Genomic DNA, 15,223 nt, shown 5'->3' on the forward strand with positions numbered 1-15,223 from the left:
CACTTGATATTTAAGCCGATCCCGCCCTACTCCTGCCTCTTTCCGCATTTTTCGTAAACATCGATTTTTCCTTTACCTATACTTTCTAAACCTCACACACAACTATTCCAAAATGAGCTTCTTTGGAGGAAACAACAACAACGGCGGCAATAGCGGTGGCGGCAATTCGTTCAGCATGCCCTCGTTTACCGGACAAGCTGCGAATGGGCGCGGCCCAGGTGCAGGAGAATTTCAACGATGTGGGCAAGAATTTCACGCTGGCCAAGGAGTGCGAGCGTGCAGCGCGTATTCTGACAGAATTTGTTGGTGAGTATTTGGGCTCTGCGGTTGCCAAGCCCGAGCATGAGGCAAAGCGTCAGTATTTTTAGTACTTATTATCACGCGCCATCCCCTGTAGTTCCGCCCAAGTTTGGCGAGCTGGACGATATTATCCCGACTGACGTTCTGCAGCGCTGCCATGGCATCGCTGTGCTGTCGGTGATCAAGGCCGGCTTTATTTGGAGCGGCCGTGTGGGTAGCGGCCTTGTTTGCGCTCGTTTGCCCGACGGAACGTGGTCTGGGCCCTCGGCCATCGGCACGGCTGGCGCCGGAATCGGCGGGCAGATTGGTGCGCAGCTGACTGAGGTGGTGATGATCCTGAACAATGAGGATGCCTGTCAAGGCGTTCGAGAAGAACACCAGCGTGCAGCTGGGGTCCAACATTTCGGTTTCTGCCGGCCCGCTTGGCCGCAGCGGCGAGATTGCAGCGGCTGTCAACACCAGCAACGTGGCTGCAGTTTACTCGTACTCCAAGTCCAAAGGCCTGTTTGCCGGAGTGTCAATTGAGGGCTCGGCTGTCATGCAGCGCAAGGACGTGAACGAGGCCTTCTACGGTCGTGCCGCCCCGCCCGAACAGGTGCTGGCGGGCAGAATCCCGCCGCCCGAGGATGTGTCCGAGTGGGAGGTCCTGCGCACTGTACTCAACGAGCGCTGCACCCCGCCACATGCCGGTCAGGCTGCCGCCGCCAACTACGGCAGCGAGACGCTGTATGACAGCCGGGCGCATGCCGATCACGAGGATGACCTGCCCACCTCCGCCACTCCGGGACTCGAGGAGGTTCCCCCTGCTACCGCTGCTGCGGAGCCCAGGAAGAGCGGCAGCCCTAACTAAGCAAACTTGTTTACTGCCTTTTTGGTGGACAGTTACGACGAATAGTATGCTGAGGACACGCAATGCAAAAAGTATTGATTGAAAATATTAGAGCCTCTTGGCGATAATGACATTGCAGTCGCGCTCAGGGTGCGAGTGCCCGGTGGTGATGCGGCACTGGTCGTCGACCTCGTCGTAGAAGTTGACATGCATGTCTGGCTGCGACAGGGCCGCAAAATCGTACCGCAGCAGCAGATGGGCCAGCGTTAGCGTCATGCTCATCATAGCAAGATGCCTGCCAGGGCAGATGCGGGCGCCTGTCGAGAATGCAACGACCATCCTCTTGCGTGTCCTCACCCTCTGGCCCCATGAACCGCTCAGGGTTGAACTTTGTTGGCTCATCCCAGGTCTCGCAGTTCATGTGCACACCGCCAATTGAGCCACATAGGGTCACACCATGCGGGATATAGTAGCCATGGATAGTGATTCCCTCAGGGGGTGCGTCGCGCGGCCACACGCCATTCGTTGCTGCCCGCATCCGCATCGTCTCGTAAATCACAGCTTGCAGGTAAGGCAGCGATTGCCGAGCCTTTTCGTAGGACACCTCGGCGGGGCTCTTGAACTGGTGGCGGATGTCGTCCGCCAGACGCTTATATGTCTCTGGGTACTTTAGCAGCAGGCGTATGCAGTGGGTAAGTGTGTTGGTTGTCGTGTCGGTACCGGCAGCAATTAGCACTGTGGCCTCGGAACCGATCTCTTTGTCGGTCAGCATTTCTCCGGTGAACGGATCCTTGGCCTTGATGTACTGTGTGAGGATGTCGCTGCGGTTAGACCCTGCGTCGCTATTAGCAAGCTCTTCACGGCGCTTGGCCACGGTTGCCTCGGCAAAGTCCATGAATAGGTCGCGTGACTTGTGCAGGTTACGCAGCTCTGCTGTCATCATATGAGGTGGGATGCGGTTGAGGGCGGGCATCTCGGCCACCTTGACCATCAGCTCCATCGTTTGTGTAGTGTACTGCATTATCTTGTCGGCAGGCAGCAGAATCTCGCCAGCGGCCTTGTCGCCGGCATTGGCTGCCACACTAGAGTCGCCCAGGACCATAGTCCGCAAGAGATCAATGGCGCCGAACCGTTTGCCAAATCCGAGAGAACTGATGATGTCAGTTGACATCATCACTAGCGAAAAGTACACATTGATGATGGTTGCCTGGCTCTGGGATTTATGCGCTGCGTCGATCTGCGCATCGAGCAGCGCGCATAGGCGACGAACGCCATCCTCCATCACAAACACCTCCATGTCGCGTACAGCTGTAGCAGTGAACGACGGGCCGAGTTGCCGCCTCCTGGCCCTATTTAGCTCAGGGCTGCGCGTGGTAAAGATGTTTTCGCCGACCACTGCAAAGTCAGAGTACATGGATGTCTTTGGGAGTGAATGTGATGCCATCATCTTCTTGAACGCGCCTACCTCACCCACACCGACGCGATCTGGCCCTGTGCGTACCAGCGGCCCATACTCGTCAAACATCTTCATGTAATAGATGTGCTCCTTGTGCTTCCACGCATAGTACTTGCGCACTACCCCGGTGATATTCGTGTACCAGGGGCCGGGCAGCTTGCGCAGCGGCGAGAACAGCGCACGGCGGGCGACACGGAATAGAATGAATACGACCAGATAGACCGAGATCGCCTGCATGACGCTCTTACCGAGTTCCCGGATATCGCGTCGGACGAGTGCCATTGCAAGGGTCCAGTATCTGTAGCTTGTCATGACAAAAATGCTAATTAAAGATGGTACGAATTAATATCTGAGGAATATGTGCTGGCGTTAGAGGCGTCTTTAACCGTATGTGGGTAAATGGCCCGTAGAAAGTGGATTAGAGCGGATTCGGAGAGCGTGAAAAATGGGAGGAAATGCAAGGAAGGAAAGGGGAGAGGTAGAGAAATTGCGGTGTGCTATTTTCAGGATGTATGCACATCGATTTCCTTTCAAGCGTACGTCGAATTAATATCCATTATTTCCAGGGCTACCGAAAAACTCTGGCTGCTGCCGATGCTGGCTGCTTCCCTCCTCCCTCCACTGTTTTCCAAACATCCTGTGGCTTTCTCTAGTCCCCAGCCCACGTATATCAACAAACGACGATAAGAAGAACGGCCCCCTCTGCCATCCATTGTTGTGTGTGGCTGTACCAAAACGCGACCTGCTTGTTATCTGGTGCCAATAAAATTGCAATATATTGCAAAAGTGGGAAGCCCCGTTCATACAAGTGGCGACGGGGCCATGCAAGCATCCTTACCGTTTGTTTGCTATAAAGGAAAATACACAAGCCTCTGGGTGGTGCCGTCCTACACAAGCATATATCAATAAACTGGAGAAGGATATGCCAAATGGATAAAAAGGTGCTGGCGATGGGGAAATTGCTGGCCAGAGCAGAGGAATCAGCCGAGACGCCCAATATATAGCCAGAACTTGCCTTTGGTGCGTTTGTCTGGTCGCCATATAGGGGCGACAGTCGTCCCTGTTCCTATTTCGGACAAGTACGTGGACATGATGTAGATCGCACCAGTACTCCTGGGCATCTTTTTGTTCTCAGAAGAAAAAGTGCGACCTTTTTTCCATTTCCGGCCACCCTGCGATTTGCCTGCTCTCCCCAAACAAGTTTGCTGCAGGACCACTCTTACCAATATCCAAGCACATCCTCCCATGTCCGAGGCCGCACTGTCGGTCACGCCGTCTTGCTGGTCGCAGGCAAAAAGAATGGCGGAAAACGCCAACAAAGAGGATGTTCACAATGCACGTCGACAATATTGGCATGCCTGGTGCAAGCGCAGCACATCATCCGACACTGGCCGCATCCGCCTTGGAAAAAGGAATTGGCCATGCATGTACCCAACACATCCAATCAGACAATCATTTGTCGCACTCTAGCTCAGAAACACCGCCAGAACGACGCCTGTCCTGACAGTTTCTTGGTCTCAAAATGAGGCGAGCTGTGGAGAACAAAGGTGTCGCCAGCTGCCCTACGCGGTGGCACTACTCCTAGTCTTTGTGCCCTCCCCTTTGTGGTGGGGTACATCAGCCATCTGCCAACAGGCGTCGCTGACAGTATCAACCACCATAACAAAACGGAGTCAAGCCGTGCCAGCTCTTTTGGCAACTCTGGTATCGGTACGCTGGCCACATGCTGGGGCATTACCGGCGCGACTGCATTCCACAGAGGCGTCCTCTGGGTAGATCGGCAGGAAAGCCTACCTATCATCACCGTCCTTGAATATCCCTCACTAGCGCATAGCTTCAATTGGGTGCAAGTCTTTTTTAATTTATGCACTGTATCAGCACCGCATGAAGTGTTCCGCCATTCTAATGTCGATCTCGTCATGTCCTGCACTCATCGCACACACCAGAGACACGCTTCTGGAAAAGCGCAGGCATGAAAGCGAACACATTAACTACCAAAATGAGTACCAATTACATCCTTAACTCGTGGAGACTAGTACAATGGTGAGAGACTAGATACACAAGAGCAACGGATATAGCGACTACGCGATCAAAAAGAGCTATATGTGGGGCTTACTAATCACGAGGCGGGGAGATCTGCTGCTGCGAGAACTGCAGGTCCTGTAATTCTGGCTTGAACTGATGGTTGGGCTCCAGGTAGTGAAACATGCTGAGCATGTCGCCAGTATACTGGCTCGCATGGTCATGAGCAGGGATATCCGCCAGCCCATCAAACATCGGCGTGCTGATGGCATTTTGCAGAGGCGAAAGCATGCTGGGCAACTGGTGCTGGTTCGCAAAGTCGAGCGGAGGAGAAAGAGGAATGCTGGCCAAAGGTGTCCACTGCGTTCAGCGTCTGGGTTGCAAACTGATCAGCAAAGGCACCTGACAGCGCATTTGCCACAGCGATCTGCATACATGCTGGAGACTGCAGGGAGCGTATCCTCAGCCATCATGCTAGCTGCAATGTGGTCAGAACTTGCTGTTGGCACGTAGCTGGAATCCACTGCTACTGCCCCCACTGCATACGCAGGGTCGCTTGGGAGTGCGATAGACGCGGCGGGATAGATACTAGTAGCCAGGATGGACGACATATCGCTGACAGGAGCCGTGGTCTGGATGTTCTGGCTCGTTGCAACGGTAGCAATGCTTGGAACAGACCCATCAAGCTGCTCAAAGGAAGGGGATGTCAAGATATGCCTGTGGTCGGCGGCAGACTTGGTCATGTTGTGAAGAATACCCGACTGGATGCGCGGCTCAAAGCATGGTTCAGCGAGCGTGTCGAATAGAGTGCTCGCAGACAACAACCGAGCCATCCTGCGGCATCCTCCTTGTGATTCCCTCGCGCTGCTCAGCAGTCTCTCCATGTTCGAGAATCACCTGGGTTGCAGGCCACGGCCAGAAATCAAGCCCAGTATATTGGACGCAGGCCTGTAGTGCTTGGCAGCTGACTGGCAACGTAGTCGGCATCGCTGTTGCGGAACACCTTCCAGTTCTCAGGGCACTCCTTGCAGACAAAGAGAGCTAAGACAAACCGGTCGTCTTCACGCTTGAGTACGCTGAGCCAGATGGCGGTATCGTTCAGCACACCAGGGGTGCAGGCATCGGACGTATAGTTGAGGATGAGGTCTGACATGCCTATGTCGCACTTGTAGGCGCTCAGGAGAAGTACGGGCCGCACGCTCGATGATATCCTCCTGGAACGAGGCCGTGAAGTGGCGAACAACGACAAGCTCGTCAAACACGCTGCCTGCATCACCTTTGAAGGCAACGTTCAAGCACATGATTCGCCCAAGGACATGTCCGCAGACGATAAAGGTGGTACTTGATGTCGATCAAGGTATTCGAGCTAGACAGTACACCACCAACAGTAGCCATATGCTTGTAACGGAGTCCAGCACGCGACAAATTCTCTCGCGTTGACCGCTTCGAAGCGGCTGAGGACGCGCTTCCTTTGCTGCTCTTGATCTTCTTTGCCTGAATCTGCCTCGTCTGGATATGAGGAAGCCTCGCGAGTGCGCTTGGAGCTGTCCCTCTTATTGGGACGTACAGTCAGTGTTTCCGGGGTAACCGACTGGTAAACCTCTTCGGAGACAAGCTCCAGCAGACCGTTCTCAGCAGGGGAGCGTTCGTGTTTCACCAGTGGAACAATGGTGTAGACAACGGCCTGCTCGGCACACTTGACCATGAAGTCGTAGAAACTTGCCGAGTGCAAGGTATCCATGGACCAAATCCAGCGGTCAAGCTCGTTGGCTCCACGCGTACGCGGAAGTTCGGTATGAGGTGACTGCTTCTTGCTAAGCAGGTAGCGTAGAAGAGCACGGGTCGGGGCATCGCCAGGGGTCTTGGCCCTCTTGCCATCGTTGTCATCCTCCTTTTCCTTCTTCGGCGTGTCCTTGGGTGAATGCAGCTCAGCCTCTCTCGAACATGTTGAGGAATTTGTTGCAGTAGCGCTGCCGCGAATTCTTCATCTTCTCATGGATTTCCTGGAGCAGGTGCTTGCTAAACTGCTTCTTGAACTGGAGCAAAAGGTCAAACACGAGTCCAGGGTTATACGGCTCCTTCTTGTTGTCAGTATCTTTTTTGCGCTTGACAAGCCCCTCCCGAATCAAATGGTAGTCAGTCCCCCTGTTTTCCTCCTTCTTAAGGTATTCCAAATCACTCTCTGACAAGTAGTTGAAATAGAGGTGGAGACCACTGTGGTCAACGCGCACAAGCTCTGTCAATGCAAGAAAGAATTTGTGGTTCTCTTCCTCAAGCCACTTGCACTTCGTCTTGATAACTCTAGAGAAGTGGTGGTAGAACTCTGGCGGCTGCGGGCACCACGGGCTTTGCGGACAGGACGGTCAATAGTAGAGAACATTGTTGGAGTGAGTTATAAATGCAAAGTGTAGATAATGCAGATGGTAGTAAACTTGTGAGAAATGTATGCGAGTGAATGGTATGCAGATATGATAGTTTATGAAAATGTGGTAAAGTGACCTGCACAGGTAGGCGGATGTGGCTGTAATTTATGAAAAGCAGCGGTGTGAGGGCGAGGTGAATTGCTCGTGCCGTGATACAAACTGGTATTGTTCTGTATTCGCAGTATCGCCGCCAAAAAGGGATGTGCAAAGTGCGAAATGTGAGGACAGAGCACAGAATAATGCGTGGAGTTCAATGCAAAAGTCTCAGGAAAAGAATAAGCGCGGTCTCGGCAATGTCAGCTGCTCCGCCAAGATGGTTTCTTTTGAAAAGCACGCGCACACGTCTGGCGCCACAGCGTATTTTTATAATCGTATTATACAATTGCAGCCGGAAATAAGTGTATGAATAAGCGCTGGACGACAAAGCCAGCCGTCGCAATCCGACTTGAAGCACTAGGATGTGCAAAGAAAGGTGCGGGCCAAAGAGCATGGCGATAATAAAAGGTGAACCATTCAGCATCTAAAAAGGGATGTGTGATTTGTGATTCAGTGTTCAGAATTTCGCTATTGCGTAGCAATCCTTTTTGTATTCGAAACAAAGCATACGCGCATAGCCTGAATTCCTCGCGCACTGCCATTAACTATTCAGGACCGGATGTGGGCGATATATTTCTAGCACCCAGAGAGATGCACTGAGGGAAAAAGACAAGGTATGCTTTGCGGTTAGGGTGCGAAGGATGGGGATTATCAAGGGAATTAAATGATGCGCAGCTTATTCTTTGTGAACAATGATGACTACAGCTTCATATTTTTTGGGATCTGGCTGCTGCATCCTTTGCAGAAAGTGCAAACAAGAATAAAGAGGAATACGCAGTACCTGTTTTCTTTATATAAGCTTCGCTTTTGATTAGCGCTTCATGTACGAAGCGGCACCGCTCAGACCGCGGTCATCGGCACCACGCCGTATCCGCATGGAAATGGAGCGTATCCGCATACTCATCGATGATTTGAATCCATCTAGCATTACCCGAACATGCTATAGCCATTATTCACGGTAGATTTCTCGTTTATCATCGGTTGCTATTGTTGCAATGGTGAACTACACATGCCGGCTTGCGGTAGGTCCAGCATGCCTCGATCACCCTCGCGGCCAAGCATGAACCCCGCATGAAGGCTCCCTGTAGCAATAGTGGCAAGTGTGAATTGATACAACAGCTGCAACTAGCAAAAAGTGGCATTTGTGGCACAGCGACGCCTCCGCCGCCTATCACACACCGCATACATAAATCCAGCTCCATATTGGTCTGCCCTTTTTTACTCATGGCACCCGCAGCATACTACCCCTGCACAGCAGCATACGGGCTTTGTGCAGTCTTAAAGGCTTGGCTTCATAGTTGGCTCGTTCTTGAACTACCCTGTCGATCGACATCAGGTAGTGAACTGCGAAGGCGGGATCCAAAAGTGAGTCCACCCTTGCAAACCCACACCCAGATCGTTTGTAACTCAGTGTCTGCTCCAAAACTGGCACTGTCTTATTTCAACAGACAAACAATAAAGGCCAGCAATTTCCATTCAAATTAATGTAGAGGCAGAGCGATGGATTTGTTGTCTGACCGCTACAACAGCAATGAGCAAAAAAAATTAGACCATTGAACAAGCAAGAGTAGAGTGCTGGGCGTCTTTCTGGTTGGTGCTGGTCTTTTATTATAGCCAAGTACGTGGAATGAATGCCAAAAACGAATAAAGAGAAAATATATATTTGACAATGGCACTGGTGCGTGTAGAGCCACATGCTTTAGAGGTGCAGGCACTCTAGCATCTGCATGCCCGAAAAAATGATAAAGGATTCGACCACATCAGCATCGAACAAACCCAGCTGGCTGAATGCAGTAGGCAGGATGGTGATGACTGGATACATCCCGTCGTCGACATCCACAGCAGTGCTATCGGTGCCTGGTCCATTGGGCGTAGACTCACCGCTGGCTGCATTGCTGGACAGCCCAATTCCGCCAGGACCTAACGCCGAGCCGTAGGGCGAATATCCCTTCTCATAGTCGACAAAGATCTCGGCGATGATGGTGTTGCGGACATAGCACAAAAGAGCCAGCTGGTGCTTCCTGACACGCTTGGCGACCCACCGCATCTTGTTTGGGCCCATTTGGAAACGATAGCAAAAGTGGTGGCGGTCAAGAACCATCGATATGAGCGAGACAGTGTCGATGATTGTGCGCGAGTCCTTGATGTGCAGTGGGAACTGATTCGGGTAGGGAGCCAGAGCCTCCCACAGCAATCCCTTGTCAAATGACCCGCCACCAAGCCGGCTAGCGCCAAAGCTGGTACCTGTACGCGACATCTGGACCGCGGCAGCGTTGAGTATCGAGGCGGTGCTCAGGAACCCAGTGTTGGCATGAAGCGTCGCAAGAACAGTTTCGCCACCTGCATTGTGCTGCTGGTCAGCTGCCGATGATACTACCGACTGGAATGTCACGCAGGACGCCGCGGCTCCGGGCATTGTCTGACTAGAACGTCCCGCAGCGACATTGACTGCAGAGGAAAAGCCACTGTCGAAGCCAGGGCTGCCGCGCATGCTTCCATACGCTGTCTCAAATGTAGTGGCAAAGTTTGCCTGGCGAGCCGTTGAATGCTGCACCAAGCTCATAGTCGCTGTCAAACAGGTTGCCGCTGCCAGGCATCGCATAATCGCTCTCGTCTGCCACAACCTCATGGAAGGTCTCGCGCCATGACTTCGATCGAGCGCGAGATCTTGCGGTAGATGGGGACATGCTCCTCACTGTCGATGACCTCGACGATCTCCGAGTAGTGTGGGTGCGGACGAATAGTATACCGCAGGTCGCCGGGGCGGTTGCGCGATGCCTAGCGTACTGCCCAGGCCGATGCGGGACGAGAATGACCGGGGCAGCGACTGGAACCGCGTGGGGCCGACGCCGAGAGCACCGTAGATTCTATCCTCGCCCTTGCCACGCATCAAGGCCTCCCGACTCAGGATACCTCCGGTCTCGATGTGCTCAGCCCGCGGGACATCAAGGAGATTTGGACTTAGCCTGTGTCCTGGGCTTTTGCCGCACTGGTGTTGAGCTGCGCGCAAGCTTTGACGGCTTGGCAGCAACAGTATCCTTGGGTGGGTGTGTAGTTGGACGGAGCAGTGAGTGCCAATTCCCGAGCAGCAGTAGCATCGCACTCTTCGATGTCGTCCTCGTGTGTCATGGATTCTGAAGTTGGCTGTGCCGAGCCCATATGTGTGCCATAGACCTGGCTGTAATCGGCACTGACCGACCGCATATTGATTTTTGGCAGCTCCAGCGATGGTTTGGCAAGATCTAGTGCGCGAGTGGTTCGCGGTTTCCGTCGATGCTGTGGTCATTGGGGTAATCCCAAGAGCGTCGCGGTCGAAATCTATAAAGCTGTCGTGGCCCTTGCCATTGCAGATCTCTGTACTGAGGCGCGGTCCGTTGAGTGTTGCAATGGTGATGCTAGAAGACGACAGCGGCGATAGGATCCCCTTTGACTCAGCGTTGCTTTGGCTGGGGGCGGTTAATGTGCTGTCACCAAGAGGACCGGAAATCACTGCAAGCGACGTCCATTCTGAGCGGGTATATAGAGCAGTCCTGACAGGGCAAACAGTGAGAGGGAATTAAAGAAAAAGACGGAGGAAAAGCGCTGCGAGAAGTGAATACTGCAAAGTGTTTGTCGGTATGTACGCACGTGTAGTCGATTGCAGTGCGAGATTGCCCAGTGTGCCAATATTGACCAAGGGAATGGGCTGTAAAAAATAGTGTGCGCTAAGCCAGCACCACGGATTAACCAAAATAAAAAATGTTGAGCGAGGTGGACGATCAGCTATCTATAAACACGGCTGCTGGACTTTTACGCCGAGATACAAGGAAATGTACGAAGAGGACGAGTGGGATGGGAAGAGCGAACCTAAAACGGGAGTTCTGAAGATAGCTGTTAGACACAAATAAAGGAAAGAAGGCGGAAAGCAGAGACAGCGCTCAGCAGGAACACTTTTTTAGAGACGTATTTGGCGAGGTGGGGAGAGCTGTAGAGGTGGAGAATGGCGAGAATGCGATATCTATTTAAGAGAAAACTCGAGACAGGCCGTGCATGCAGGAACCTGGGAGCAGCAGTCAGACCAGCAACAGAAAAAGTCAGTAGCAGACAGGGGATGTGCACCTGTCCCTCTGCGTACCTCCCCCGTCTCGTGTATTTTCAGCCAATGTTTGTAATACGCAGCCTTTGTTCTCTCGACTCCGAGCTAATATAGTGGGAGCAATATACGACAGGCGAGAGCGGATGGGCAAAAACAAGACAAGCAGCACCAACAGACAACCGGTGGGCTGTGCGGCGCCCAGCCAGCAGCAGGCACAAATAGCGAATGGTGCTTGTTGTGTGGAATGTGGAATACCCAATGACGCAAACACGTACCTTTGTAAGGGAGCTAATCTTCTATGGGCTCGTGCAGGATATGTGATGAGGCAGGGGTACGAAGAGAGTGAAGCGCTCAGCTGTGCAAGGATCCTGTAGAAAAACGACGAGGCGGAGTGGGATGCTAGGTGGCCCTGTTTATATACAGAAACCCCAAACACTGGCAGAAAGAACAGCGCAAACCCCTCGGATTTCCCTCTTTATTCCAAGACATCAGGGAAAGCCTCATGTATAGCGGATATCTCGCTAAAAAAAGTGTAGAGGGAGGTATTTGCCCGGGAGTGCGCACCCATGCCGGCGATATCAACGCGGGAAAGCAAGGGCAGTTTTCGCCTTTGCACCTTTTTTTGGCTTTGGGCCATTGTGTCATCCACTGGCGTATTGTCGTACCTGGGTGCTGCGTAGGATGTGCATGTTACGCTGGCGATCGACCCAGGTGCCTCAGTGTGCTCAAGCGATTTGCACTTGGCGGATATGGCCGTCTGTGCCAAGGCCGATGTCGCTGATGTTGTTCGACAGGCAGAAGTCTTGCTATTTCGCATTGATTTCGTAGGCCATCACCGCAAAACTCTCCATATTTTTAGAACCAGAGCACCACCGCATAGATGGGCTTGAGCTATGAGGAACGTGATGTCGGACTCTGGCTTTTGGGGTCCCTGCTGTGGCCAGCAAGGCGTTTTTTTACCAATCTGCCCTGCCCACATACCCCAACACGCAGCGAAGGAACACAGATGGCGTGCCCCTCCATTCAATGGGACAGCAGGCGTCCTGGTTGTTGTTGTTGTAGTGTTTGCATATGGTTGGTATGGTGGCCCCTTTGTCCTGGTCCTTGCCTCTTTGAACGCATTCGTGTGGCCAGCACTCGACCCCAAAAATTCCGCAATGCATTGTTTGCCTCAGCGCCTCCTGCCATGTTTTTCTTGCCCTTCCCTCCAGCTATCGCGAAATCTATGTTGACAATTGTTAGGCAACGTGTCCAGAGGTGCCGTGGTGACGTCCTGCCCTCTCCTGCGGCTTAAATGACTGCTAATGCTGAGTAGTGCGCCCTTTGTCGCTGAAGCACACGGGGGCTGTATCTCTGCGCCGCACCCTATAAATGGTACTGGGAATTAATCACCGAAATGTATTCCAGATACAGATAACGGCGCCCACCATCAAGCCCAGCCTGGGCTGTCTTAGCACCTCACCCTCCCCAAAAACGGGACAGCTCGGCTCCAGCCATTGATTCGCACACACCCCCTCCTGGTCGTGCGAGCCAGAGCATGCACACGAGTCCAGGCACTCCCCATCCATCTGCACCTGTCGAAGCCTGCACATCCTGCACGCGGTTGCAGCTCTCTTCTCTTAATGCAGCCCATTTGTTCCGCACATATATCCGAGCAGACGGGGGCAGTACGGGGTTTGGGGACGGAGCAGATCGCAGACCACCTTCAGCTGCCCTCCCCCAGACTCACACGACCCAGATGCCCTCATAATGCATGGCTCTGCTGCTTGCATGTTGCCTAGAAGGAGCGTGCTCGGTGGAAAATAGGACAACATCTGCCCGCTGCGTTTTACAGACAAGTGTCAACACCCGCATAAAATCACGGCGCCATGTTTGCTGCCTCATTTAGTTCAGAGGGCCATACCCAACATGCCTCGGTGTATTATATTTCGCTTCTGCCCATAGCTATCGCACCATTCACTCACCTGTGGGAGTCCTACATTGTTGTAGCGGGCCTCTTTGGGTGTGGGTAATGTTTTGGCCTCCTGATAATGGACTGTGTGAACGCCCAGTGCTGTTCCGCGGGTTGTTCTAGAGCTCGGCAGTGGGACTCTCGTCGGCCAATTCCCTGCGACAAAACCCGCTCGTGGCTTTGGGTCAGGCCACCTGCTAATCGGCAAGCGTGATACAATCTAATATAATCGGCCCGATCAGCACTTGTATCACCATGGCGCGTTCCATGTCGGAAATTCTATCGTCGGAGTGAAGGCCGGCAGAAAATCAATCCTGGCCCCTCATCACACCCACGTTCCCGCGTCTCGTCTGTGAATTTGCCTTCACTGGACCTGAGTGAAAAGAGTGGCCTTAGATATGTAGATAGCACTGAAGTGCCTGGCCATGGTTGTCCGCCGTGCTGCTTCTCTTAAAGACATGCAGGGGACATCTGTCCTCTTGTCTTTCGCTGATACCAGCTTTTCAAACAAAACGTACCTATCATTCACCACCGCTTTTACAACCTAGCTACTATGTCTGGCGACGACGGACCTTCGTCAAAACTGATGTTTGGGCTATTCTTTGGGATGACAGTGTTTGTCATCATTGTCTGCTCCACATTCTCCTACATGTGCATGAAGCGGCGAGCCATGCGCATACGCGAACGCGCAGACCTAGAGCGGCAGATCCAGGCACTGCGGCAGCGTCGTGAACAGCTGCTGACCAAAGACCAGCCATGCCGGCTAGAGGAAGAGGCCATCGAGAGCCTGCCACGCCGTACTGTTGGCAAGGACAGCACAGGCAGCAACGCCGACGAGAAATTCGAGTCTGCCATCACGTGCGGTGTCTGCCTTGACGACTACAAGGCGGGCGACGTGGTGATTCAGCTACAATGCACGCACCAGTTCCACGATCATTGCATTGTGCCGTGGTTCCGGACTGCGGACAAATGCCCATTCTGCAACAGGTGCGCGCGGCTTAGCAACGCCAGCACTACCGACACGAAAGTCTGAACACCCCAATTTTTACCTGTATTGCTTCGCTTAATATTGACTAAACCACTGTACACTAATCGCATTGTGTACCATTCACTTCAAGTGGATGTAGTTGAATGTGCTCTTGGGCACAGTGCGCGTTCCGTATCCCTCCTTCTTTGCCCAGTTATACTCCTCCACTGTGACACTGGACCCAGAGACCTTGGCCACCCAGGCCACGTGTCCGAAAGTGGCCAGTGTCAGACTGCGCAATGGCCCCCGGCTTGGGATGTGCTATTGATAGTGACGCCGGTCTTGCGTGCGGCGTTCGTCCCACGAATTGCCGTTACCCCAGTTGGTTCCTTTGTACTGGTTGTCAAACTTGATTTTCAGGCGGTCGTTTATGCGCCATGCAGCGAACGAGGTGCATTGACACTTGTAGTAGCCCCACTTGTCGACACCGCTGCAATTCTTGTACGGGTAGTCATTGACTATGGCCCCTGCAGAGTCTTCAGCAGTATAGGCAATGGATGCTAGGCAAAAAAAGTGCAATGATCGTAAATAGCTTCATGGCTGACGGTAGTTGGCGGCGATTGAGGGGAATATGCTGTTTTCTCTGTGGGGAAGCTGCCGCCGACATCTCTTTGATTATATACGCTAGCTGCCAGACCAGACACCCAGGCAAGAATACAGTGCGTCTTGGCCAGGCTGAGTATCTCCTATTTACAAATCTGCCACTGCCATATTCACACCTACTGTGCATTTGGGTCATCCGATACTACCACTAAGTGGGTGTTTATTGTCGACCGAATGTTCACATATCTTGACCGGCGATTGTCCAGCGGAAAGTACAGCCCATTGTCTTCTATTGCCACCGCACAATGTGTGTGGCCATGTGTCGGCACTATGCTGTGGATCCAGTGATACGGTGTCGATTGTTTTGCTACTCGAGGCGTACGGCCTGATTCTACTATTCTGTCCCTTCTATCGCAGGAGTTTTGCACAGCGGGCAGAGAGATGATTTGCGGCAGAGCCACAACCCGATACACTCATAATGGTACTGGTGGGCGCATGGAA

At 52.9% G+C, this 15,223-nt stretch overlaps 6 protein-coding genes across 6 annotated transcripts; 3 read left to right on the plus strand and 3 right to left on the minus strand.

The window, feature by feature from the left end:
* Positions 1 to 203: 203 nt before the first annotated feature.
* On the plus strand, positions 204 to 1,150 carry DL89DRAFT_277157 (DUF500-domain-containing protein; the record flags this gene model as incomplete). The annotated part of the gene is made up of 3 exons (XM_040889423.1): positions 204 to 306; positions 398 to 663; positions 689 to 1,150. The coding sequence occupies 3 exons, from the start codon at positions 204 to 206 to the stop codon at positions 1,148 to 1,150; spliced, it is 831 nt and encodes a 276-aa protein (XP_040747570.1).
* Positions 1,151 to 1,231: 81 nt separating this feature from the next.
* On the minus strand, positions 1,232 to 3,219 carry DL89DRAFT_264255 (cytochrome P450). Its single transcript, XM_040886175.1, has 2 exons — positions 1,487 to 3,219; positions 1,232 to 1,446 (listed from the first exon to the last, which is right to left on the minus strand). The coding sequence occupies exons 1-2, from the start codon at positions 2,895 to 2,897 to the stop codon at positions 1,238 to 1,240; spliced, it is 1,620 nt and encodes a 539-aa protein (XP_040747571.1). The 5' UTR covers positions 2,898 to 3,219; the 3' UTR covers positions 1,232 to 1,237.
* A 1,462-nt stretch (positions 3,220 to 4,681) lies between these two features.
* Positions 4,682 to 7,085, minus strand: DL89DRAFT_264257 (uncharacterized protein). Its single transcript, XM_040886176.1, is given in 11 exon segments — positions 4,682 to 4,950; positions 4,994 to 5,009; positions 5,029 to 5,380; positions 5,427 to 5,555; positions 5,584 to 5,762; positions 5,797 to 5,883; positions 5,924 to 6,101; positions 6,175 to 6,589; positions 6,665 to 6,702; positions 6,787 to 6,821; positions 6,888 to 7,085. The coding sequence occupies 11 exon segments, from the start codon at positions 6,985 to 6,987 to the stop codon at positions 4,701 to 4,703; spliced, it is 1,779 nt and encodes a 592-aa protein (XP_040747572.1). The 5' UTR covers positions 6,988 to 7,085; the 3' UTR covers positions 4,682 to 4,700.
* A 1,740-nt stretch (positions 7,086 to 8,825) lies between these two features.
* On the minus strand, positions 8,826 to 9,755 carry DL89DRAFT_254214 (uncharacterized protein; the record flags this gene model as incomplete). Its single annotated transcript, XM_040885256.1, has 1 exon — positions 8,826 to 9,755. One exon carries the CDS (start codon positions 9,753 to 9,755, stop codon positions 8,826 to 8,828), a length of 930 nt encoding a protein of 309 aa, XP_040747573.1.
* A 2,208-nt stretch (positions 9,756 to 11,963) lies between these two features.
* Positions 11,964 to 12,668, plus strand: DL89DRAFT_14900 (uncharacterized protein). Its single transcript, XM_040883514.1, has one exon. It carries the CDS (start codon positions 12,082 to 12,084, stop codon positions 12,493 to 12,495), a length of 414 nt encoding a protein of 137 aa, XP_040747574.1. The 5' UTR covers positions 11,964 to 12,081; the 3' UTR covers positions 12,496 to 12,668.
* Positions 12,669 to 13,592: 924 nt separating this feature from the next.
* Positions 13,593 to 14,234, plus strand: DL89DRAFT_264259 (uncharacterized protein). The gene has a single exon (XM_040886177.1). The coding sequence runs from the start codon at positions 13,706 to 13,708 to the stop codon at positions 14,183 to 14,185; it is 480 nt and encodes a 159-aa protein (XP_040747575.1). The 5' UTR covers positions 13,593 to 13,705; the 3' UTR covers positions 14,186 to 14,234.
* The last annotated feature ends 989 nt before the right edge of the window (positions 14,235 to 15,223 follow it).

This window comes from Linderina pennispora (assembly GCF_002104995.1).
Source record: "Linderina pennispora strain ATCC 12442 chromosome Unknown DL89scaffold_1, whole genome shotgun sequence".
Lineage (NCBI taxonomy): Eukaryota > Fungi > Kickxellomycota > Kickxellomycetes > Kickxellales > Kickxellaceae > Linderina > Linderina pennispora.